Below are 27059 nucleotides of genomic sequence, written 5' to 3' on the forward strand. Positions count from 1 at the left end.
CGCCGCGTTCCTGTGTAATTATCCTTACTCCTTAGAAGCGAGTCAAAGTGTTTACAGACAGCGTATTGCGTAATAAGCCGGTGTTTGTCTTAGTTGGAGACACTTATCTTGAGTTAATTTGAAATAATGACTTTAAATTGTAGAGCTTCCCCTTATCTCCGTCTTCAACTGAAGGTTAAAATGCCCTGGGGGGGTTAAACAGTTATTATAATGACAGTGCCCTGGCAGGGGCTGTTTGTTTCCTGGGGGTGGATTTCAATCTTCCTGTTCATCCTTTTTCACACTTTCCCTTAACAGGGTCACTTTGGACAGGCCACTTTGATTAAAGGGATTGACCTAAGACATCCAATGTGTTGTGTCTGATCTAGAAGGACAATTATTTTGGGTCTTACCACAAGGGGATGTGCTTCAGAAATAACAGTAACAGTCCAATAAATGGTCATGGGGTGAAAAGTCTTCCGTCCCTTTTAGCTGCTTGGCGTCCGACCATATTTTTGAAAGGGTAGTAGGAACATTGTTACTGAAGCTGGGTGCAGAGGTCGACATTCTCCCAAGAGATATAGAATGGACTTAGTCCTGATGGTTCCTACAAAAGGGAAAAACAATGATGAGAGAACCCTTCTGAAATGTGTTCCTGCCTGCGCATGTACTGTATCCTAGAGTTTTGAAGAGTCATTGTTTAGAGGCAGCATCTACCCAAGTAGTGTTGAGTTAAACCCGTTGGCCTAAAGTAAGACGTCAATGTGGGCTGCTGACACCACGAGAATTCTGAGTTCTACTGTTCGCTTCCATAAACAGTAACGATTTTAAAATTGAACTTGGCAAAGTCTCTTGGGCATGTAGACCCTGTTCAATTCTATATGAACTCTACAGAAGAGAGTTCACGACCAAATCACGTAGGAGGTGCTAGTAGTATTAGAACCATAGTCTGAAAAAGCAGTGAGAAGCCTGCAGCATATAATTCTCTCTCAAAGATAATAAAGTGTGTATTGAGCTTGGATGCCCTTGCAGGGACTTTAGTATCCCTAGCGTTGCTCCTTTGTGTAATTGTAGCGTGATTTGGCACGGGGCATGTACACTGACACATGGTAGCCAAACAAATTCACAGAACATACTCAAGATGGTTGGCGATGTGTTGCTCCGAGGACTCTAGATTGGTCCCTCAGGACTTTGTAACTGATTTCTGCTACCCATTTCTCCTCTTTGGACTTATGGATATGAGATATTTATATTATCATTATTGCTTATATGAGCCACGAGGACTTGATAATCCTACATGCTTAAGTGCCTCTGTTCATCTTGGCTCAAGACGACGCAACTTTAGTATTCCAGCTATTCACAACGTTTGGATTTTCCATTCCGGTAAAGTTGATTTTACAAACTGCTTTTGTCGCATAATAAATTTGGACATATAATATCTACATACCTTCCAAGTGTGTATTTGAGACTACATTGCTCTGTCCCTCTTTCCTCCCCTGAAGTCCCTCTTTTCTGGGAGCTCAGAATGTTTGTGAGTGTATCTGAGTGTTCTACAGCCCCAAAGTCAAAAGATTTCAAATAGAAATGCTATGAAGTCTGTTTAGAACTTAAATGATGCTTATTATAATTGATCGGGATATAAAATCTTAATGTTCCTCCTTCTATAGAGAACAATCTTTATTTCCTTCTGTTAATGGGGCAGAAATAAATCGAAAGGATCAATAGCCACACGAATCAGGTCAAGTGATGGTTTGGGAAGGTAAAACCTCCGGTGTTGGAGGAAATGATGAGCCACGTGGCATGTGGTTTCTCCCCGTAGCACCTGCTTATTATCGTGAAAGTTTTGTGGCGCGGAGGATCGTCTTCCCAATAGGCAAAACGTTCCTAGGTGGCTCATCCAACATCTCACTGGATAAGAGCCCGGCTTGGTTTTGGAACGGGTGATCCCAAACATGTATCTCGCAGATTGAGATAACAACGCAAGATACTTTATCTGTTTCTCTGTAACAGACCTTGAAAAGGTTGTAATAAAACAGAGAGTTAGACATAAATATGTCTGATTATGACTCCCCATCTTGGTTTCCCCAGGGAACGTACATGTTTTCCCGGGTGATGTTGAAAATACAATCTATATTGTTTTTATGGCTCCAAGCTGAGTCACCCTTTGAAAAAGCTTTGTGATCGAGCCACGGCCTCTACTTCTATCGACAAACCCATATTAACGGACTGTGGTGAGGACACCATGGTCTGAAACACCTATGGGGGACCACGGATCTTATGGTTGTTTCGCTGTGCTCTGCTTTGGTGTTAGGATAAATTGTGGGGTTTTCTTTAGTAGGAAGTAGAATTTTTGTTCCATTGTGCATAAAAGGCACTAAACAGAGAGCGTCTCCGAGATTATTCATTATTATTTTTATTAAGTAGGAAGTGAAGACTGTGATGAGCAATTGCTTCCCATCCACGTGGATTTTAAATGCTCCATAATTTAGAAAGTTATCCTGGAAGCGTGTGATTAAACAATACATGTGACCCGAAGCGAAGTGACTGCTTTCTTAGAAGACGTAGGCCTATGGTGCCTAATGGGGATAGCTCTGGGGATAAGTCTACGTAGAGAAGGTGGTAGGAAGCAGGTCTGAGGGAACGGAAGCTCAAAGGGGGCACCATGAGTCTATCCGGCGTTACGGACCCCTGCAGTGTTGGGGTCCCCAAGGTACTAAGGGCTCCCAAAGGTTTCTTGGTACACGACTGGGTCCTTTGATTGTGGTACCAATGACACCTTCTGCTAAGGATTTTGTAATTATTTATTAGCAGACATGTGCGAGGTGTCATCATCATACCTTTTCTAAATGAGCTGACCCTGAGGCTCTTTAAATATTAACCCTTCAATTCATGAGAGAGAAACACTTAATTCTGTCAAGCAGGGACATCAACCACAACATAATGGTAGCAAAAGCACCAACTGGCAGTCTTAGATATCATCGGATCAATGCAGAGTATGAAGGAGTCGGCTCCAAACTGTGTGACCCTGAGAATCTGCCCCTTCACCCTGAGATTGGGGCAAAAACCCTGAGACTTGGGGTTCCCAGCTTTGGTTATCATATCAATGGCTTATTTATATAAGAAAAGGCACCTAAGTTTTATCAGACTGCCGTTTTGGAGATGTTCTGACCCAGTCGTCCCGCCATCAGAATTTGGCTCTTGTCAAAGTCGCTCAGATCCTTACACTGCCCGTTTCTCCTACAACTTTGAGGACGAAATGCCAAATATATCCCCCCAACTGGCAATATACTTTATATATATATATATATATGATTTATGCAAAGGTATGAGGAGCCATTGCTGGGAGGCAGCAGCTAACCAAAAAAAAGCATAAAGTCATCCGTAAAAAATGTGAGATAAAAATAGCAAATTGCTGACCGCACTAAGAGGCCCCGGGGTTCACCCTCGATATTTCGCGTTAATTCACGGTGTTAAATTCATAGGCAATCGTTGTCATAGCGTTTGGCAAATGTTTCCTAAAACTCAACTTCAGATGAAATTTGGAATCCAAAAATGTGTAAAGTTCATTAGAATTTGCAAGTTTGATAAATGCGAAATAAATTGTAGCAATACTTCCTGTTTCTATACATACTCATAGCTAGAGGAACATATATTTTTTTTGGTAATTCCTCTGTTTTATAGTAATACGGAAACATCTCTCCGAAATAGAAACTTTAATCAAAATTAAAAATGATTATTTAAATTTACAATATTTTTTTTCCAACTCAGTATATTATGGTATATCAATATATATATATATATATATATATATATATATATATATATATATATATATATATATATATATATATAGCAATGTGTGTGTGTGTCTGTGTGTATATATATATATATATATATATATATATATATAGCAATGTGTGTGTGTGTGTGTGTGTGTGTATATATATATATATATATATATATATATATGAATGTGTGTGTGTGTGTATATATATATATATATATATATATATATATATATATGAATGTGTGTGTGTGTATATATATATATATATGTGTATATATATATATATATGTGTATATATATATATATATATATATATATATATATATACTGGTATATATAATACGGAAGCATCTCTCGAAAAAAAAACTTTAAACTAAACTTTTGCATATATATATATATATATATATATACACCACAAAATGTACCCGTACAGATTCCGACAAGGTGTTCCCTGTCCCTCCTGCTGATTATTTGCAGGAAAGCTTGACAGTTGTAAACAATGGGGTGTGTATTTCAGCCCGGTTTGTGAATTGTAGCAAATCTATTGTTGTAAGGAAATTGATTAGTGCAAACTTTAATCAGTTACTTTGCAGCAGGAAAACCCAAGTTTTTTTTCTCCATAGAACTTCCTTCATTAAAAATGCAAATTCAATTATCGCCCCTTTAACTAGGAAGCAACTGTTTATTTAAAAAAACATCCCCCCCCCCCTCTGTCTCAAGAAAGATTTGCTTTTAAGTAAATTCACTACAATCTAATGTAAGATTAAGGGAAGCAAACATAAAAAATAAAAAAATAACTATTTTTACACCAGCTTGGTCTCCTTTCTTCGAGTTGCATTGTAACGATTTCCATAGGAAAATGCTAAGAAAATAGGTTTTTCCTCAATGGGGATATTAACTAAATAATGAGTCTGAGATAAAATAAAACAATCAGCGCATTCATATTAATGCCCATGATTTATATTATTAATTTTAATGTTATTACTTATATTCGCCCTCATTGGTGGAACTATATAAAAAAAAATAGTAAAAACAATAATTTTATTCTTTCTAGTTTTTTTGGCAAGTCCCATGGTAAAATATTTTTCTCCTTTTGAATAAACCCCAGTGCTCTATACAATAATGTAGGTCGGCATTGAGAAAAACCTGATTTTGCATCATGTGATATTTTGGGTGACTTTCCCTGCTCTAATACCACATTGTGCTGATGCTTTACGGCAATGCTAATGAAGTCCCCTCCTCCATAGATTTTCATTAGACAAGAGCGTCCGACTTGGTGATTAAGATTGAGGTATTCCACAGGCAAATGTGTTTGTCAAGTAGATTGGGCTAAAATAACAGCGCTAGAACATATACAAATGGCTAATACACAGCTGTCTGTAAATATTATTTTATGGGAAAACGAGGACTGTTTCAAAACAACGAAATATTTTAGAAAAAATATTTTTAATCTGATAATAATAATAAAAATGATCAGAGTTTCTCTTTAAATACTGTGCTGTGAACGGTAATATAGCTGAGCCCCGAACAGAACTGTGTTTTATTCCATAGTTTTCCAATAAACTTTTTTATTATTATTATCTGGAGGTCATTAACACTACATTAAGCGGATTCTATATGCTAATAAAGTCCTGTTTATGCTAATGAAGTCCTGATTATGCTAATGAAGTCTTTTTTTGTGCCCAAGCTCTTAATTAGTCAGAGGGTCTGGGTGATTGAGACATTCTATTGTTTACCACAAATCAGAGCTTCGTGTGTTTGTCTAGTAGATGGGCCCAACAGGTGGAAAATCACACAGAAAGCTTTACGGCTGTAAACCAACGTCGCGTTATGTTAAAAAACGTATTGCTGAAATGGAAAATGACTCTAGATTTTAAAACTGTGGTTTTTAAGTGATACTAGTGTTAAAAAAATAAACCCGTGGTGGTATTGCCCTTTTAAAATTCCACTTTGCTTTATTTTTTTATATAACTTTGGTTTCTCTTGAGAAAGCAATAGTCGTTTTACTTCACCCCAAGGTTTTGGGGCTTTGCAAGCTTCTTTCTCTGGGACCCCCGCGGTGCCTGTGTGTCACCTGCAGACACTCCATCTCCATCGCTGCTTCTACTTGACTTAGATTGATAAAATGGGACGCTTTGATTTGAAACCAAAAAAAGTTGCTTTTACTGCAAAGGCAGTGACATAAGATTGCATCGGGACCCTCTGATTGGCTGAGATACACGCTGACACCAGGGACGGACTGGGGATGATGGGGCAGCCCTGGCACTTTAAGGCCAGCCGCCACCTAATGACGTAAGCGTGACCGATGGCCGTACATGACAGCCACACATTACATTTCTATGCTCTATGCCCGGCGTGCAAGCGGGCATCTCCAGCCGGTGGCCTCGGACTACAGCAGAAGGGGCAGATCCGATGTGTTTGGAGGCACGTCAGGCAGCGGATCAAGTGGCCGCTGTGCCCGATGGCCAGTTGAGGCCTGGCAGACACCATCAGTTTGCATCTGAAGTCTGTCGGGCAACTATCACTGCAGATATACCCCATTTACTGGACAAATGGAAAAGAATTGGGGTTTCTATCAGAGGAGCTACAAAGTCCATAGATCAAGCTCAATAAGGGTCTAGTCATGTTTTACTGGTGGCCATTTATGAAATTCCAATAAGAATATTTCTGCCAGAGACCCATATTTTTTCATATAAAGACAACCAGTGAGGTGATTGTCCCTCTACCACCTGTGCGTCCGCTCATCGCAGTAGAGTGCTGTCTGTGTTGCATTATCATCTGGCCTCTTTCCAGTGATTAAAACAAGCGGTTTGAACGATTAAACCCGAAGCTCGTCCATCCCAAGGTTAAAACGTGTTCTGAACAGCTTGAGATCTAATGCTGCCCCAGCACGTTAAATAAGTTATGCATTTACCTTGAAGCCAAGACATCCTTAACAAACTGAGGGTCCTCGTTACCTAATGTTTTGGGTGGTCTTAGTCTGTCGCTTCTGGCTCTGCGAGACGCTTTAAATGTAGGGACTCTAACAAGCGCTGTGGGAATTGTTGGTGCTATATAAATAAAATATAATAATAATTATAAGCAGCCAGAAAAAAGCAAGCGATAGAAAACAATGTCACTAAATTTTTTTTGCAACAAACAAATGATGAATCCATAACATTTTGAGTTCATGATGAGTTGTGCTTCAGTCCTGTGATCTCCCCCTACTGGACAGCATCGGTAACAACAGCCTGGAGTAAAAATACTATATTTAATGAAATATATATTTTAAACTCTTTACAAATAACTTTACTGTTCTCATTCTATAACGTCAGTCTTGGGAAAACTAGAGGGTCAGAGTGTAAGTTGTAAGGTAAGGAAGTTTTGAGGGTGGTTGATAAATGGAACAGCCCCCCGAGAGAAGTGGTAGAGGGTAATACAGTGAGGGAATTTAAACATGCATGGGATAGGCATACGGCTCCTGAATCTAAGACGAGACCAACGACTGATTAAGGTACATGGGGAGAGAGGGTTATCACCATAGCAACCAACAGAATGGATCATAACAATGATCACTATGACTTTGCTCTTAAATGACTCTTTATATCTAACCCCCCAACATCTCGAATTCTATACATCGCTATTTCATCATATATTTGATGGGGGGAGGGGGGAGGGGGGGTCATTCCACAAAGTTCTGGCACGCAAAGGGTTTTTGTAAAAGCGATTTTGAGCTCATTGTGATGATGTAAATAACAGTAACACCTCCCGGCATGTAGAGCTATGAAAGGAATGATGCAAGAGACGCTCTCCGGGCCCCTCTCCCTCCCCGGCGACTTCCTGGGGCCCCTCCTCTTTCCATGACCTTTTGGTGAATAAATGCGGCTCAGTCTTTCGGCGGGGCTGATGTGATCGCGGATTGCACAACCCCCGGGGGCAGGACCGGCTCCGTACAATACACATACAGTGTGAGTCACGGGGGGAGGGAGCGCTCGGTGATAGTGTGTGTGATCGCAGGGCGCTCGGAGCCAAATGCAGGCTGGAGATCGGAGCGGCCGCTCGCACTAGGATCGCTGCTCTCGCACCGGATCGCAGGAGCCCCACGTGCAGGGGGGGGGATTTAAATCGCGCTCCCCGGCTGGGTGATCTTGCATGCTGCCTGCACTGACCTTGGAGCCCCCGCACTCCCCTAGCCGGGACCCCTGGATGCCTGCCTGCTTGTGAGGGTTTTTATTTGATTTCAATGATTGCCAACGTGCAGAGGGAGAGCCGGCTGGGGGCCCCCCGGCTGGCTCCGTGCAGACCCCGCTCCAAGAGGCTGGAGAGCGACGAGCCTCCTGCGAAATGCCCAGGCTTGTTGAGTCCCCGCCGGACAGTGGCTTGTTGCCCTCCCTGGATCCCCCCATCTCCCAGCGCCCCATAGCGCTTCCCCCCAGCACCAAGGACCTACCTGTCTTGGGAACTACCTACTGCTGCCAGCCGGGGGACCGGGAGCACGTGTCCAGAGCCTGAACCTGCACACCGGAGAGGAGCTTCTGTGCAAGGTGAGCCGGGGGCATCTGGGGAATGAACGGGGGTATAATGTTCTCTGTGGGGTATTCTGCCCCCACACCCTGGGGCATGTGCTGCGTGATCGGTGCACCTCCAGCCCTGTAAACTGTATGGGGGGTACCTCATTCTCTATAGGGGTCCCCTGCCTCCCCGGGGGTGTCTCCTGCACACTACCTTCCTGTGATGTCTGCCACCTCTGCCCACACACGGAGCCGTTACTAATTGTTTCCTGAACTCATTTTAGTGACTCTAATTTTAGAGACGGCCAGCTGTCACCTGCAGACAGCCCCAGAGTCTCCCCAGGGGCTTATTCTGCCCCTCAGCGCCCCGCGATGCCCCCCTCCTCACCCCCCATTATTCTTCCAGCTGTGATCACTCGGCCTTCCTGTAACAAAGTAACACCGAAGTCCTACCTGCATCCTTCCCACATTACGCAATACTGCATGCCCCCCCCCCACACACACAGCGGGACCCCATTGCCTTCTTAGGACACAAAATGGCATTTAAATCAGTCAGCTGGGACTGCCAATTCCCTGCCACTTTTTCCTACTGGAGTGACTGCCAAGTGATGTACATTGTTGTGGTATGTGCCCCCCCCGCATACCTCCTCCCCTTGGTCTTCTTGGAAGGCCTGATACCCCCCGAGTATTACGTGGATACTGGAGCAGACTAAACATTTCGCACCCCACAGGTTATACTTTAATGTTTCTCCTCCTTTTCACATAATAATAATAATCAATTTATATCGTATATCTAAATGTTTGTATTGCACCCCCCCCCCCTTTCCTCCAAGCCTTAGGCTTTCCTGATCATTTTTGTAGCCCTCCTCTGAGCTCCCAAAAGCTTTTGAGCCCCCTGGGGTAACCAGTTTGTTATAAGGGGGCAGTAACAAGCTTGGCTTTGCTGGAACATTCACCCCAGACCTTTCCTCCTCCTTCTCTTGCATGTTTTAGCCTGGGTTCAGTGCTGAAGGGGTTATTGGGACGTTGGGTCAAAACCCAGTTCTTCCAGGAACCAAAGTCTGGGTTTTTTAGGTCAAACTTTTAAATGATTGAAAAACCTTTCTTCTCTATCAAGGTCTCATAAACCTAACAAGCGCATTCCCTAAAACAAACCTCTGCTTTTGTCCTTCCGTAAGGTCTTCTCCTTGAAGCACTACCAGAAGAAGATAGAACCTTACGTGCACCTGCCCTGCCACCCGAACATCACCGGGATCGTAGAAGTCATTCAAGGGGAAAGCAAGGTGTACGTCTTCTTGGAAAAGGATTTTGGCGACATGCACTCCTACGTAAGGAGCTGCAAACGACTGTGTGAAGAAGAAGCTGCCAAACTCTTTAGGCAGATCATCTGCGCCGTGTCCCACTGCCACCGGTATTCCATCGTCCTAGGAGACCTCAAGCTGAGGAAGTTCGTGTTTTCAGACAAAGAAAGGTGAGCGTTTAATACAAATCTGCGTGCTTTATTTTAGATACAATGGTTTCCGGCTCAACCAACGACCCACAAGCAGCAAAAATTGAGACTGACTTCATAAGCTGTGTTGGGTTGTCCTCATTTCCCCTTTTCTGGTGGCGATGGGTGGAAGGGTCACAGAAGCCTTAAACTTCTCTGCTTTGTGGGGGGGGGGGGGGGGATTACAATATGTTTCAATGCAAAGGTGGAATTCTATAATGGAATGCCCATCCAGCGAAGGGGTTAAGAGACCGGACCATAAACGCGTTCCTCCTCCATGCAGGCATTTTGCCTCTGGCGACATCTCGCTGATTACGTCCCTCCTCCCATTTTTTGCTTCCAAATATTGATATTTCCAGTAAGCCGTGTTTACGCCGGCTATTTACAGTCTCGTTGCTCACGGGCGAGGAGGGCGATGGATTCCGTGGCCTGCGGGTCCCGTCCCCTCCTCGGTTCATTGAGGTCAGGAGGATAGACGAGGCCACCGAATGGAGGATTCTCTACCGCGTTTCTTATGCGACGTGAAAGATGCCAAATACTGTAAATGCAGCGAAAAAAATGTATAGTCTTGAAGGAAATGGCCAATTTCCTGTCCTCTGGGCCACATACTACATATAACACATGCTGGGGATTATTTGCCCCAATGTGTGCGGATGATGAAATTGACATTTATGTGAATTTTTTTTTTAAATATTTTTATCATTTATTTTTATTTCTTTTGCTGCTGTAGCTTTTCAATATTGATACATTTGGTTTTGGCATGGTTTTTCCTGCTTAATCAGTCGTTGGTCTCGTCTTAGATTCAGGAGCCGTATGCCTGTCCCATGCATGTTTAATACCCCTCACTGTATTACCCTCTACCACTTCTGCTGGGAAGCTGTTCCACTTATCTACCACCCTCTTATATTTGTGGGTCTGGCTGCGTCGGTGACATTTAGGTTTTTGTACGGAATCCTGCGGGTTTGGTGCTGCCAGAAATGATTTCTGTTTTCCTGTGAGATATTTGCTTATGTCATGTCCTTGGTATGTGCGCTGACGGAGATAAGTAAGAAGGGGGTGGGGTGGGGGGGGTTATCTGAATCGGGCCTGTGGCCGGTCATGCTGCTGTTTTTGGCGTCTGAATTTGGCAGCTGTGCAGAAACCATGGGAAAAAAGTCTTGTTTAACCCCAACGTCGTACACAACAGAGAAACGGAGCATCCTCATGGCTGTAACGTACTTATTAGTCGGTCTTCTGCGGACTATAATTCCCATCATGCCTAGTCGTCCTTTTTAGAACTGTTTTTATAACGTACATCCAGCAGATGACACGTCTCGTGTACTTTGTACAGCGCTGCAGAATATGATGGCGCCATAGAAATGGCAATAAATTGGAACACTTAAGAACATTTTTCCTAAGTGTCTCTTCTTGTGAAAATTTTTTTATTTTTTTTTTTCCTCCCCAGTGGAGAAATGGTGTGGAAATCCTTACGTGTGACCTGACTAAACGCGGAGTCAGTCGTTGTCGAAATATCACATTGCAAACAGCTTGCTCATTTTGAAACCTGACATTGCGGAGCTAATAATAATAATGCTGCATGCGTCAGATTTGCTAATCGGCTGTTGAGCAACGCGTGGCGGATGCTGTGTGTTACAGGCACAGGTGCGCGGTAAGCGTCCCGGCGGCACTCCGATTTTCCCATTTGCCGGGCTATGGGGTGCTTTGCAGGACAAGAAGAGTTAGGGTTGGGGATGTAAAATAAGAGGGGGGGGGGGGTATCTCACGGGAGGGAATGAATAAATGGGGTATATTTAACGAGAGACGAAAAGCCATTTATCTTGGCGTTAAAGCTGCTTTGCTTTGCATCCCCCTCCTGACCTCGTTTAATGAAGTCATTGTGCGTTTTTGGCAGGGCACTGGCTCCTAAGGCAGCACAAATTCCAAGAATCTGTACTGCAAGCAATTTTTTATGCCTGCAGTTCCAATTGCAGCCACCGGGGGCATTCAAAAGATACTGCCGGATCTTCTGGCGCCCAACCCCCCCACCCCATGACCTATACTGATTCGTTGGTCCATGCTGGTTGTACTGGTATTGGGCATTCTCTGTAATGGTGCAATTGTGTGATCAATCTAAATAATGGAAATTAAAAAGAACGCAATGTGTTAAGTGAAATGTTTGTTTTATCTTCCAGGACTAAGCTGAGGTTAGAAAGCTTAGACGATGCCCACATCATGAAGGGCAACGACGACGCTTTGTCCGACAAACACGGCTGTCCGGCTTACGTCAGCCCCGAAATCTTGAACACGGCGGGATCTTACTCTGGGAGGTCGGCAGATGTTTGGAGCCTGGGAGTGATGCTCTTCACGCTCTTAGTAGGACGTTACCCCTTCCACGACTCGGACCCTAGTACCCTCTTTTCCAAAATTCGCCGTGGACAGTACTGTATTCCCGATCACGTGTCCCCCAAAGCCAGGTGCCTTATACGCAGTTTGCTGAGGAAGGAGCCATCGGAGAGACTCTCGGCAGAAGACATCTTACTGCACCCCTGGTTCGACGCTGCCTCTCAACCTGGGTATGCGGATCAGGACACGAGTAGCACGGACCAGCTGGTACCTGATATACCCCAAAACTACGACCACTTAGACTCCTTCTTCTGTTAGCCTCCCTAGAAACCCCATTTCCAGGAGTTTCATATGCCTATGGGCGACCGCCACTCTGCAGAGGCTCCTTCCGTCAGAAAGAAGGCTACAAGCAGTGACGTTCTGATACTCAGGCCTTGCTGTATTTTGCCCGTCATATATATTATACCCTTCTGACTTTGCCAACAATTATCCTGTTGCAAGAGCTTTAGCTCTGAGTATTCAACTTTCCCCCCCATTATGATAAATGCTCAGTCGGGGTGGGATGGAATCCTGGGTGAAGCCACGAGTCCTCCGGTGTGTAACGGTCTTGGAGAACGGCTCAAACCGCTTGATTACATTTGCTTGTTTATCCTGGGTAGCGTGGCAGTGGCCCGTGGGGGTTAAACCGAGTTTATGATGCACTATGCATATACCGGGGCTCCTTAAATTTCTTTGGGGGGGTTTCAGGGCTGAACGTTGAGCAAAACTAGAATGCAACATCCTAATCTGTGTTTCGTATTATTCTTGGCACCAAGTTCTCTGCAGCTGCATCCGTGTGCATTAGGGATCATACAGTGGGTGTTCCATATGTGTTACACATGTCCCCCCCCCAGCTATTTTATTAATTACACGCGTTGCTTTGAAAGCACAGCCGTTCTACGCATGCCATAAATTCTTACAATGGGAGGAAAAAGTCATGTGTTTTTTATATATATATATATATATATATATATATATATATAATTTATTTTTTTTTTTACTAAGTAGATGGAAATGGCTTTTCTCTTGTAGCCGTGCACAGGATCTCTATGCCAGGACAGTTTCACTTATTCCCAACCTAAATGAAGAAGGGTGGTGGTGGTGGTTGGTGAACACGGGTATATATACGGAATACAGAAGGGGTTAATCATGGCCACTCTAGCCGTCACCCCAGCTCTCGCCTGTGAAAGTGACGCATGTATACCTCATGTAAATGAACGCATTCCCCTACCCCCTATTATCTGGAGTGTTCTACAAACATTCTCTATTAAATTAAACAGATCTAAAATATTAATATATTTTTATTTTATTTTTTTCCCCCCCAAAAAAATTATCTTCTCAACACATTCTACATGTTAAGAAGGGATTTTATTTTCTGCTTTTTTTTTTTTATTTTATGTTTTTTATTCTTCTGTAAAATCAGAAGTAAAGCAGCGATTGTAATGTGAATAACTGTTGGCAAAACTGTCAAAGAAAATCGCGAGGCAAGCGGAGGACCCGGCGCCTCTTTTGCACTGAGAGTCTTGCGGTTGGTTGATTTTTGGTTTTTTGTATCCGTGATACAATGTAAATAATGACGGTAAGCATTTGCTGAAAACAAATTGCAGACAACACTAATGTAAATATGTGGAAAAATAATTAAGGTTCAATTTGTACAGTACGTTGTAATAAATGTTTTGGTTTTTAAAAAAAAAAAGTTTTGTGTATTTTATTTAATAATAATATATACGTAGAGGAGAGCTTATGAAATAATTTAACTTATCCATTTTGGACGTATTTTCCAAGATTACTGAACGGGGAGAAATCCACAGGAACGTTCTTGGTGATTGCTGCAAATCTAGAACGTCATTCCTTTGAGAATTTCCGGGTTTGCCTTGACGAGTATGGCCAATAGACGACTCCTAGATAAAACGCGCCGATTCCGAGTAGAAGCCGTTATTTCTGTGTTTCTTGCGCACTAACAGAAAAAGAAACCCGCCAAGCTCTAGCTACATAACAATGTTTAGTTGCGTTTGTAGTAAATGTTGCATAAACCCAAGGAGTCGGAGTAGATGGATGAGTCTTCATTTTAAATGCATTTTCCGCCAATCCTTTCAGGAGGCCATCAGCCACCTTAAGCTGGAAAGTGGGGGGGCTATGATGGGTCTAACACCTTTTTAGTGTTTGGATGCGAGGGTCTGGGTTTCATCTACAATCTGCAATATCCCAAGCATCAGACACCTTTCCTTTTTCATATACGGCTTATCTAACGGTCAGCCACCTCCTGGTTGGGTAGTCTTAAGAATCCATGGCCCACCATATAAGTATTGGCATAGGAAGCTTCTACTGTATTTAATATTATTTTTGCTCGGTGACCATGACATAAAATCCAAAACCTACAGAAGTATATATAAATATATATTAATTGCCGTTCATCTTAAATGTAACCTGTATTAAGTCACTTGAAAATTTACTTTTTCCTCTGCTTTCTGATGTTTGATCCAAAAACAACTTGAAGAACTGGTCACTGAACCATAGTGTGAAATGGTGTATAGGATAATGTATGGGCAAAAATACCTACACTTGTGATTTTTTTTTTTATTTTTTTATTTTCTTTAGAAAGTTGCTCTATGGAAACGTTTTAGATTAACATTATTTAATGTGTTTTATAAGACAAGACCAAGTTATTATGGCACTTGCTCCCTAGAATCAGCCATAGCATATGTTTATTGCTTCCCTGCCTTTTGGTTAAGACCTCTGGTCTTTAGGCTGAGGATGAAGGGAAGGCCGAGGTATCGTTCCGGAGCCCTATATTTCGTGTGAGGGATATTCTCTAGCCTGCTTTGTTTGGGTTGGCAAGTGCTCCATAGACACACGGACGCTGCACATTGGGCTGGTCGGTGGAGCCTTAATGCCACTTTTATCTCCCCCCCCCCGAGTTTTTTTGTTTATGTGCACGCATGTTACCATTTTATTTGTTTATTCACCAAACTTGCTTTAAAAATGCCGCAGTGGAGCTGGGTCCCAGAAGGTGCTCAGCTTTTTGGCTCCCTTGAAGATTTCAGTGCTACAGATCACTCAGGGATCACTCAGGGAGTGTGGCCCCAGAAGAAGAACATTTGGGACCTGTTGTTCCTTCTGAAGCTCTAGAGGCTCAGTCAACATCTTCACTGCTGTGTGTAAAGCCCGACACGTCACACTTTTCACCCACGTCATGTATGTCGATGCGTCATATACAAACAAAGCCGTGTCGGAGGCTGTAGGCTAGGTTTGGCAGTCCGAAATTCATAGACCGGTTCCGGAGTTGATGTTTATTTCGGTGTGGATTTCCCACAAACATAATCAAGTCAACTTTTTCGTAAAAATGAAATCAGAGTTCTAACGCTTTTGTAATTAAGCAAATTGCATTTTTCTGGGGTTTAGTGAAATGCGTCAAATTGGGATTTGGTGATTAGTAAACGAGGCAAGTGCTTCCTGGTTAATCACAAGTTTCTGAACCGTTTATGACAAAGCACTGTATCTCAGTGACATCATAACCATGGAGAATCCACAGATTTCAATATTAATTCATTTCCTTTGTTTTTGCGAGCGAGTAGCTTTGTTAGTGAACGACTTCACTGCCTCTGGTACGACTTGCCCTTCGTCCCGTCTCGTCTGTAAATCTTTCCTAATGTAGACATAGCCTCTACCACTTCTGCTGGGTGGCTGTTCCACTCATCTACCACCCTATCTGCCATTATCTTGTTATAGACCTCTTCGGGCAGGCGTTTATTTACCAAATCTATAAAAGGACGGACACAACTGATGCTGAGTACGGCTTGTTCTTACTTCCATATCTGGCTTCAAGGTACAGTAGGGCAGGTATCGGTTACAATGTTGCAAGTGTTAATAAATCCGCACTGAGTAATGAACTAATAACAGCAGCGAGTGAACGCAGCACAGAAGATCCGCGATTCTCGGGGAGGACTTTTATATCTGCTGCCGCTCGGGGCTAATCCAGGACACCATTTGTGGCAAGCTGCTCCGGGTAATTGTAGACAACCCTCAAATCCTACAATTTTCGGTTCGCTTTACCAAATAATTCTACGTGACGGTGGTCTGGGAGACTCAGAAGGGTTGAGTGTAGAGAAGGAATATTTTAGAGGTAAGTTTTAGGTTACTGAGATGGTGGTGGGTAGGTGGAATAGCCTCTCAGCAGATGTAGTAGAGCTTTGAGGGTGAGTGCAGTTTAAGGGAGTTTAAATCTCCATGGTGTAGGCATATGACTATCCTGAATATAAGACAAGAGAAGAGACTGACTAAGGGTTGAGTCTTTACATCACGAAAAATGGGTACACCTGATGAGAAGAACGGGTCTTACCTTCAATAGGAATTCTGGACAGATATAGTAAATACAGGTTTTGCCACCAACTTTGGGAGACAACATAAAATCTTAGTGTTGGAGGATCACAGAACAAGATCTTAATGGACCCTTATACGATTTAGTGAGTGATATATTTTTACGCGTCCGTTACCTCTTTGCATGCATTTGTGTTTAGAGTTGCATAGAGTTGTTGGTCAGGCGTTGTTGCATATTCATAGCTGCCTCCTTATTAAACTAATCCCACCCCAGCCTAAAACCCCAAATCAGAAGAAAATGTCTCCTAAACATAGCAACCAACACCCCCAGACGTACGTTTCAGCCTTCATGGGTCTTGTCAGTGAGGTGCGGTTCTAGAGCACAATGAGCAAAAGGTCCACATCGGGACTCAGCTTTACTCGAGGATGTCTATCAGTGACATCTTAGTGTTTCCAACAAAAAATCATTTGAGATGATTACAGAATTATTTCTAGGAAGACTTAGTAATTGAACAATATTAGGAATGGTATGATCCACCCCCTGTGTGTGACATTCGTAGCAAAAAAAACCCCCCAACATAATCTTCATTATCACGTCAAAAGGTAAAATAACAAAGGCTGTGTTTGTTTGTCTGTTGACCAGTTCAGCCCGAGGTTACGATAATATTAAGGGACGTGTGATGACATCTGACCGCTTTCACCGCTTCGAAGGCTGTGTTTGGAGTTCATAGAATGCTGATAATTAAAGAAGATCAATAATTGCCCTTATTTTCCGTCGATAAACAAGTATCAAGTTCTGCCAGAGGAAACATTAACAGGAAGAAAAGTCCATTTTTTTGTGTTTAAAATGAAGTCCTTTGAAGCATACAGGGTTCCTTGTTGAGAAACGGGAATGTGGGCTCGAGGGCCGGTGTCATTGAACTTCTACATTCATCAGATATCACAGAGAAGGATAGAGGAAGCAGCTTCCTGCTTTGGTAACACGCTTTATCCGTGTGCGTGACCTCTGTGTAACAAATGGGACTCTGATTACATGGGAATCGTCCCTCAGGAAATATTTTATCCTACTGAGGTGACCTCTGTGCCCCGTTTCCTCTGTGTTAACCACTTGTCTGCGAAACTCACACAAAAGCCACTTCATCTTCGCTGCGGGCCGGGCGCCCTTGGTTTATTCCTTTTTATTGATTTCCAACATGTTTCATTTGAGAAGGATGCATTAAGGGGTTAGCCATATTAAGCGCTGCGTAAATTGTTGAGGCTATGTAAATAAAAGATAAAAATAAAAAATAATAATAACATATATATTTCTTTACGTGGTGGTGGATAAGTGGAATAGCCACCAACAGAAGCGGTAGAGGTGGGTATAACAGCGAGGGAATGCATTAAATAGCTCTTAGAGCAGGTAACGGTAACCTTTCTTGTAGGCCTCCTTTTATGGAGTATATTAAACTGTTCTGGTTTTTTCCACCGGTACGGCAATGACGAAAACCACCATTTACGTGTTTCTGAAGTACACTACCAGTGAAGGACGTTATTGCATCAGAAAACTTCCGTGCTGTGAATAAAGTCCTGGGCTATGACCTAGTGGGAGGACGAGTCATGTCAGCACATGTGCAACGCTTTATACGAGCACGCATCCCGAGGAATCCCAAACAGCCAAGGAAGCGTCGCCATCAGTGACGGAGCCGGGAGTATATGTCAGTGCTTCCCCAGCGTGTCCTATAGCCAAGGGCAAGATGGAGGCTTCAGGAGTTATTCCTGAAATTTTTTTCCAAACATTTTATCCCAATTTCGTAAAAGCCGGAGCCAGTATCTGTGCCTCCGGAATATCGCATGTAACGTGGGCACTGGACCAAGGCATGTAACACGCAAAAGGCTGCCGCTGTTTAACCGACACGTGTTAAGTCTGGAGGACGTTCTATATGGAACGGTGATCCCAACCAGCAGAAGTAAAATCTCTGGGGCCACAGATTGAATGGGATGAGGTTAAATTATTATTGTTTGTTGTTTTGAATAGCGCCATTATATTCCGCAGCGCTGTACAATGCAATGCGCCACCCAATTATACTATATTTCACCCACGGAGTCCCCTAAACAATGAATGCATATGAAGGTTCTTCCAAGAACTTTTTATTTTATTTAAAAAAAAAAAAAAAGTTGACCCATTCTCAGGAGATGCTCTCCATTAAGACCTGCTCTTGATTCCATAAATGTTTTAAGCGTGAGGATGAGCCATTGAAAGGTTCTGGGGGTTCAACTAGAGAACGTTACTGGTAATTGAGAACCTTCCAGTTTACCGACTGTTATTGGCTGATACATACTTCACTGGACGTGACGGCCAGAAGCTCCCACCATTGGAGGTCCCTCAGGTTACCAGAGATGATTAGATTAGGTGGAGGATATGGGAGTTTGTCGAGGGAAGTAAATGCCTATTGTTGACAATGGATGTCGGGTAGGCGTAAGAATCAGTTAGGGTTCCAGAGAACCCTTTTCTGTGAACTGCATTGTTTTTAGGAAGGCTAATGGTGCTTTCGGTAGCGAGTGTCAGGTGACGTGTTTGTTGTCTGCGGTGGCATGTGTGACGAATTGGCCAGGAAGGTCGCCGGGTGTAAGTAAGGTCATTAGCATCTCATTCTCAGCCGTGTCAAATTAGCACCTTCACACCTAACCATTCCCACATTATAGAATTATTTATTTACAAGCCAAATTTAGCGACGGGATGGGACCCTGAAAAAGCTATTTAAATAGGCGCATGGATTAAAAACACCACATTGCGGGTATACTGAGGAAGCACTCGCTTATCCCTCCCCATTAACTTATCTCTGCCCTATTAAGTTGCTAAAGGAAATTGATTAGATAACACTAGCGCTGCTAACTTTTACCACTTCTGCTGGGATGCTGTTCCACTCATGTACCACCCTCTCAGAAAAGTAAAAATAGATTCCTGTGTTTTGACTGTTTGGGTATATTAGATGCTGAAAGGTGTAAGTTTTGAAACGTAAGAAAAATATATCTAATTTTGATACTGAATGGTGACATCATTTGAGAATTTTTGACATCATCTGAGAATTTCTGTTACAAATAAATAGTCATTTACTATATTATCTGATTATCTTTTTGTTACCAAAGCGCAGCTCTTCAATCCCACGCCGCTGAGTACCAATTAAGATATATCACATATAATATTATATTCCCTATAGTTTTTTATTGTAGGTCTTCTGACGGACGCAGCCTACGATATGAAGCGGTTTGTGAAATCTGTATTCAACGAGCCTGAAACGCTCCTTCACCGAGTCTCAACAAATGAATCAAGGAACTTAAAGGTGTTTTGTAAAAACATGAATGGAGCTCTTCCGCATGTTATATAAACGTTATGTAATCGGATCTGTCGTTTTATAATGTCCTCTGAAAATATAATCCCATAAAAACACAGATTGCTAACCCGTGAGCCGTTCCCTAATGTCTCAGTCTGTCAATCCCTTTGAATGTAGGGACTGTAAGATGCGCTGCGGGGATTGCTTGATGATAATGATACTAATAATATTTTTTACTAAGGCTTTCCAGTTTTCAGTGCCTGCCTTTTTGTCTTATCATAAATAAGCATTCCCCTAAAAATTATGAATTAGTTCTAGGAATGGTTTGTGCATCCATAGGAATGATGTTGCAGAATTAGTGGAACTGCAGCATTAGTCGGAGAAAACTCGCACTGAGTTGTTGTAGGCCTCCCACACCTTGAAGAATTTAGGGAGCGACCGCTTATTGCAGGTTTTCTCACCAAATTGCCCCACGAGTCCAAAGTGATAAATAATCTGAGATTTAATCTCCAAAGATTTTTCCCGTTCCTGAGATAAATTGACCAAGAAATGGGAGACGTTTTGTTTTACTCATTTAAAAGGAGAAAGTTCCTGTTTACTTTTACTAATGGTATGGAATGGAGTTAAGCGGTTAAAATGAAATGCCTGTTATTTTAATTCATTCATTTGGCTAGAAACCAGCGGGGTATCGTGGCCTAGGACGACTACCCTAGGAGTCCCCCTGCTACAGAACCAATGGGCAAAGGGGCCGGTTACAAGGGAAATTAAAATGCCGTCATATACCGGCGCTCCGTGTCTTAGAGGCGCTGTGCACCTTTTAATGGAGACCACATAGGGGGCAACTGGAAGGCTACCTAAGGCCGGGCCTAGGGTAGTCCCAAAGGTAATTACAGCACTGCTAGGAGTTTGGGATAATTGTTTGATCGCACGCCTAACTATAAGCCTAAAGTATTCTTATTTAAGGAGTCTCATTCTTCTTTGGTGAGGCTGTCTTGGATATAAAATTGCCACTTCAAATGTTAAATTCTAAGCAAAGGTTGCAAATTTTCCAGACATCTCAAATGTAATTTACAAATAATGTTAATAAAACAATTTTATATTCAATGAATGAGATTTGTGTGGTTTCTTTATGGGTCATAAAGGGACAGTGAACTGTCTTGAACGCTTATAGCTAAGAAGTTACACGAAGTCCTTTGTTTTCTTTAGACATTGCTATGCCTTTAAGAGACAATGATTCTTATTTATAATTCTAAATTATTAAATAGTGATCATTTAACCCATTAAAGACAATGCACTGGACGGGCTTTGTCGTGAAGGGGTTAAATGAAGTTTTCATTCCTGTGTCAGTGGTTTCAGTACGTGTCATATAATAACAAAACAAATAGAAAAAAAACTAACCTTTTCCATGACATCTCTATTAGCGAGCGGGAACCGCCAAGTTTGTTGGCTAAACATCTCGCCTGCACACAGACACCTGGACTGGGGCTGACGGCCCTCGCCGGTGGAAGCGGGTGACACATGATATCTTACGCACTTTCCAAAAGTGTTTTATCCACAGAGCCAGAGCCTGGAAATAAATATATTATGGGGGCTCAGTTGCCAGGCGAGAATATTAGATTGCCGGTGTGACATCATGCAATGTTGGTGATAGAAATACGACTGAGTGATGATTACAGATGCTATGGATAAAAATAAACAATTCCTTGAATGTTATAAGCTGTTGAACTCACTGAACTTTACGCCCGTGACCTCTAGAGTGTAAGCTCTTGCGAGCAGAGGCTGCTTTAGTCTGACCCTTTGAATGTAGGGACTGTAAGAAGCGCTGCGGAAATTGCTGGTGCTGTAAATAGTAATAATAATAAATAATAATTCACTTTTAGCCTCTTCAACCAGAAAAAAATGATACCTTTATTACATTAGAATGTACGTGTTTTTATGCTCCTGGCCAAGCAGGGCTAAATCATATATATATCGCTACATATGTGTGATAAGTATACTTTTTCTGGCTTATTAAGGTAATAGATAAATAATAAAAAAAACACTTTTATTGCTTTTTATTTCAAATTTATGAACGGAAAATGACCAATAGAAAACGAACAAAGGCACCAATGGAATTTTTTAAAATTATTTTTGTGATTATTTTTGCACACTTCAAAGCTAACAATGCAAGATTCATCAAGCGCCAGGACGGAAGCAGGTTTCGGAGGAAGACGGCAGATGAAGTCATGTAGTGATGTTTGCTAGGTGGCTTTCTTAAGAGGAAGTGCCTTTCCACTGAGAGAATGGGACATGACGAAAAAATAATAATAATAAAAAAAAATACCATGACTCCCTCTTTGAAGACTGGTCCAGTTTTCTTTTGATCCGGGATTTCAAAACATGGAATGTGTCGAATTTTGTGTATGTTGTAGATTTTATAGTTTTAGATTTCGTACAATACAAATTCAGGTTTTCATGGTATGGTGTACAACCCAGAATCCTATAAATGACATTAAACATCTTGTAATATCAGGTCAGTTCATTAACATTATTTTGTACTCGGTAAACGTATCCATACATCATACAGCATTACACCTACCAAATGACCTCATTAGCAGGGACAGTCCGTCTATGAACCCAAATCCCTCTGTCCTTTTTTTCCTCCTCTGACCACCATCTTTTCTAGGAGCTCAGAATGTTTGCTGGGGATAAGGGTATCACGGTTTTCTACAGACTTTTAATAACCTACCGATATTTTTATGACGCAGGGTTGTCTAGGAAAGATTTATACACCGGAGATGTTGTACATATTATAATGGCTGACTAGCATATAAGTGTTTGGATATACACTATGAATATGGTGAATGGGAATTTTCGAAAACCAAGTTCTTTGAAAAAATAAATAATTGACAAATAAAAAAAAACATATATTTTAAAGCAGTGGCAACACATACAATTGTATATATATATATCACATTTAATAATAAAGAGTCATTAATAGTCGAATAGTGAAGAATATTGACTCACATTATTCATCTTTCTTCTTTGGGAGATGACAAAGCTTTAGGGTTTAATGCCCATGTGTTGACAGTTTCAGAAATAAAAGTCCTTGTGGAGCCGTTGCTATTTTTTCTTCAAGTAATAATCTAATGTAAAATGCATGACTGAGGAAAGGGGCAGCTTGATATCTCAGATGTGGTTGAATTAAATTAACCAGGCATCCTGTTGTCAATCAGCGCACAAGGTTGAATAAGCCACGGTTTTTCTAAATACAGCTGCAAGAGGCGTGTGATTCAGATCCATTATGGCTGAATCTTCCAGATGTTCGCCCATATAAATAAAAAACATCTGTCAATACCTTACGTGTCCGGTGTGTCGTTTTCTTCAACAAGATACTTAGAATGTTGGGGAAAGTCTCATGAAAAGTAAAAATATCACTGCCATTTCATTAAGGCAAGTTATTAAGTTATAGTTCTACTCACTACAAATGCATGCTTTGTACCTACAACTCAGCCCTCTCTACTCTACTTGCTACCCTCTTCAAAGACAAGATCAAAACTATTAGACAAGACCTCTCTTCTTTGCAACTCCCTCCTACATCACCCACCACCATTCCTCCTCCTCATCCCATACTCACTGCCTTTCTCCTACAACTGAAGAAGAGCTCGCCACCCTTCTTTCTTCCTCTCACCCAACAACCTGTCCCCTTGGCCCCATCACATCTCTCAAAGTCTATATCCCCCCTCCTTTTGTCCATCTCGTACCCACCTATTTAATCTTTCTCTATCATCTGGAACTGTACCAACAACCGTCAACCATGCGCTAATCACACCTATCCTAAAAAAAAGTCCTTCCTTAGATGCCATTTGTCTGACTAACTACCGCCCTATCTCTCTGCTTCCTTTTACCTCTAAGTCATTTGAACGGATTGTGTACAATCGCCTCACTAACTTCCTCTCCTCTAATTTCCTCCTTGACCCTCTACAGTCTGGTTTCAAACTCCTTCACTCTACTCAAACAGCCCTAACAAAAGTCTCTGATGACTTGGTCTCTGCCAAAGCAAAAGGTCACTTCTCCATACTAATACTCTTTGATCTCGCTGCTGCTTTTGATACTGTTGATCACCACCTTCTTCCTGACTCACTTTCTTCTACAGGCATTCGGGATACAGCTCATTTGGCCTCCAGTATCATTTTTATGCAGATGACACCCAAATCTACCTGTCTTCTTCTGATCTCTCTCCATCTCTCATGTCCCTTATTGCCAACTGCTTGTCGGCTATTTCTTCATGGAAGTCACAACGGTATCTGAAACTTAATCTTTCTAAAACTGAACTCATTATCTTCCCTCCTTCCATCTCCACTCCACTACCTGAATTCTCTATCACCATTAACAACACGACTATCTCTCCTACTAATTAGGCCCGATGCCTTGGGGCCATCCTTGACTCAAACCTCTCCTTCAACCCTCACATTCAGTCCCTCGCCAGATCCTGCCGCTTGCACCTAAAAAACATCTCTCGCATCCGCCCATTCCTCACCCAAGAATCCACAAAAACTCTGGTTCATTCACTTTTCCCATCTTAACTACTACAACACTCTCTCCGACTCTCTCCTCTGCAGTCTGTCCTAAATGCCGCTGCTAGGCTTATCTTCCTTGCACGTCGCTCCTCTTCTGCTTCCCCACTCTGTGAAATCCTCCACTGTTCCCCTATTACCTTTAGAATTAAATTTATAATCCTGGTACTAACGCATACGGCCCTCCATAACACGGCCCTCCATAACACGGCACTCCATAACACTGATCCTCCATACATTTCTGTCCTCGTAAACAAATACTCCCCTACTCTCTGGAACCGACTTCCACCGAACCTCCAGCTTTCACTTAACCCTCCCAACCTTCAAGAAACATCTCAAAGCCCACTTGTTCAGAGAAGCCGCGCCATAACTTCCCTGTCACCGATACTCTCACCTTTCTCTGGTTCTTATGTGTGTCCTCACCCCATTCCCTCAAGATTGTAAGCTTGCCAGCCGAGCCTCTCCACCTAATGTATCGGTTTGTCGTTTCTAGTCTTGTCATACCCCTTTAATATACGTATGTATTGTAAGAAGCGCTGCGTAAATTGTTGGCGCTATATAGATAAAAGCTAAAAATAATAATAAGAAAAATTTGGTGTGACCAACAACACATTCTAGCCTAGAGCGACGGATCCAGAAAGTGGTAGACTTTCGAATGGAAAATGGGGGCAGGTGCGCCGCTGCTCAATCAGCTGTTTACAAAGGAGATCTCTGATCACCCGGCACATAAACACAATGAAGGAGCAGCAAGGAGGGGAGCAGCTGGAGTTAGACCTAGAGAAGCCAAGGTAAAGCTCAACGTTTCTAGGAGTATCAGGCCCATATAGGGAGACTGGACACAATAGTAACACCTCTAGTTTCTTTGTAAAGGCCGCATAATGCCCCATAAAACATTTTTATACCAGGAAAATTGATGCTAACCATATATATATATATATATATATATTATTTTTTTTTTAAGTGTTTATAGAAACATGTAGGCTTACGTATTCCACTCTAAAGTGATGTATATCCACCAGATCTTCTAGTTATTGGAACACCTTGTCCTGGTTCCTTTAGGACAAAGTTGTAATCCTTTCAAAAGTGCTAAACCAGTTTGACTTAAAGAACTTTCATCATACTCAAGCTCTTTCACAAACAAGGGAGATCCTTCATTGCTGCATTGCTTAGGATCTCAGAATCTCTGGAGCTATTTGGATACAATTGTTGTACATACTTCATATTGAGATCTGATTGGCCAGTGGGTGACTTATTGTATATTTTTGCTTCTTCATACAAAACAAAATTGTCCCGGCTCTTGGTTCTGGATAGCCCTCATTTGACATTGTTGCATCCCAAGAAGACCCCTCAGGTAAGTTAGGCAGGTGACCATGTCTTCTTCTGTTGCTGACCCCACTGCTCCCCATCTCTTGTTTCCCTCTCAGCATGTGTGTACCGAATAGGACACCTGAATTTTTTATAGGGTGTACATGATATGATTTGTGGCTTGGTGAATTTGATTACAAAGTACAAAGAAGTAGAGAGGATTCCCAAAGCTTGTTGATAGTTACTGGCTGCAAGAGCATAAAAAGTTCATAAAAGCCATATTTAATAAATGGAAAACTTGATTTTTAAAAGGAAAAATCCATATAAACTCCTCTGTTGGAATGGACCAGATTAATGAAGTCCATGGGAAATAAAGTAGTGTGTGTCAGATGCTCGCGCTTTTCCAGCAATGACTCTTGTAACTGACTTGGTCGCACAAAAGAGACCTAACAAATCAAACAATAGAACCCAAACCTGTGGGTCAAGTTTAATGTAATGCAAGTTTAATGTAACTTAGTAATTTAGGTTGAAAAAAGACCTAAGTCCATCAAGTCCCACCTTCTAAGCATGTAAGATGCTTTAATACCACATTTCAGCTTATAGTAATTGACTTTTATTCTTAACATGAATCATATACCGGCATGCCCCCGACGTCCTCTTCCCGATTGGCTGGCGTAGGGTTTGACATGTGAACCATATGTACGCATGTTACACAAGAATCGATGTGTTGTTTTTTACTTTACCGCGTGTTACAGCGTTTATTTTTGTATTGAGTAAGAAAAATAAATCATACAGTTTAATAGTGTCACAATTAATGATGTACCCTTGTTGAACATATATGTTTGAATATGTATTTTATATTTAATTGCTTGTATATCACCAAGTATTATAGCATTTAACCGCTCAGCGTTTGGGTCCTATGGAAGAAGAGAGTATCTGCTTAGGTTCCCTTAACCAGAGAGAAAGGACTTCCATTTATAACATCTGAAAGGGGAAGTTGCGTATGAATTTAATTAATTGCTATATTTATAAACGTCCTGCATTAATGTTGCATATTTTGTAGTTTCCCCTTTCCTTGTTTTTTTTTTCTTTATTTGTTTCTGAGATAATCTTATCTCAGTATAAAACCTGAATGTCCCTCTCTTACTGCATTGTAGGAACCTATAGAATTAATGGGTGTTTATTTCTTGGAAGGATCAAAAGCATTAACAGGGGACCCATAAAGATAATAAATAACGAAAAATTAGCATTCGGGCAAGTATCTGTATTGGTAACCCCGGGAAACTCCATGATGTCATAATAACTTTACAGAAGTCCCTTTAAATACTTATGTTGAACTTTTTTTTTTGTCTCTTCAGATCTCATAGTTCACCCCTCTTTAATACATTAAAAAACAAAGTAAACATAATTATTAAAAAAACTAACTGAAGAAATAAAAAAACAATAATTTAGACATACATA

At 41.8% G+C, this 27059-nt stretch overlaps 1 protein-coding gene across 1 annotated transcript; it reads left to right on the forward strand.

Moving 5' to 3' along the window:
• The first annotated feature begins 7988 nt into the window (after window positions 1–7988).
• LOC149305680 (tribbles homolog 1-like) lies at window positions 7989–12385 on the forward strand. Its single transcript, XM_089477445.1, has 3 exons — window positions 7989–8289; window positions 9435–9727; window positions 11917–12385. The coding sequence occupies exons 2-3, from the start codon at window positions 9573–9575 to the stop codon at window positions 12383–12385; spliced, it is 624 nt and encodes a 207-aa protein (XP_089333571.1). The 5' UTR covers window positions 7989–8289; window positions 9435–9572.
• Window positions 12386–27059: the final 14674 nt, after the last annotated feature.

This window comes from Sceloporus occidentalis, unplaced genomic scaffold (genome assembly GCF_023333645.1).
Source record: "Sceloporus occidentalis isolate IW3139 unplaced genomic scaffold, rSceOcc1.0.p SCAF_11, whole genome shotgun sequence".
NCBI classification, from domain to species: Eukaryota; Metazoa; Chordata; class Lepidosauria; order Squamata; family Phrynosomatidae; genus Sceloporus; species Sceloporus occidentalis.

Bases quoted from the DNA above. Each gene is read 5' to 3' on its own strand.
- LOC149305680 (XM_089477445.1), top strand. From the start codon at position 9,573: ATGCACTCCTACGTAAGGAGCTGCAAACGACTGTGTGAAGAAGAAGCT. The intron at 9,728-11,916 runs GTGAGCGTTTAA...TTTATCTTCCAG, and splicing joins GTGTTTTCAGACAAAGAAAG to GACTAAGCTGAGGTTAGAAA.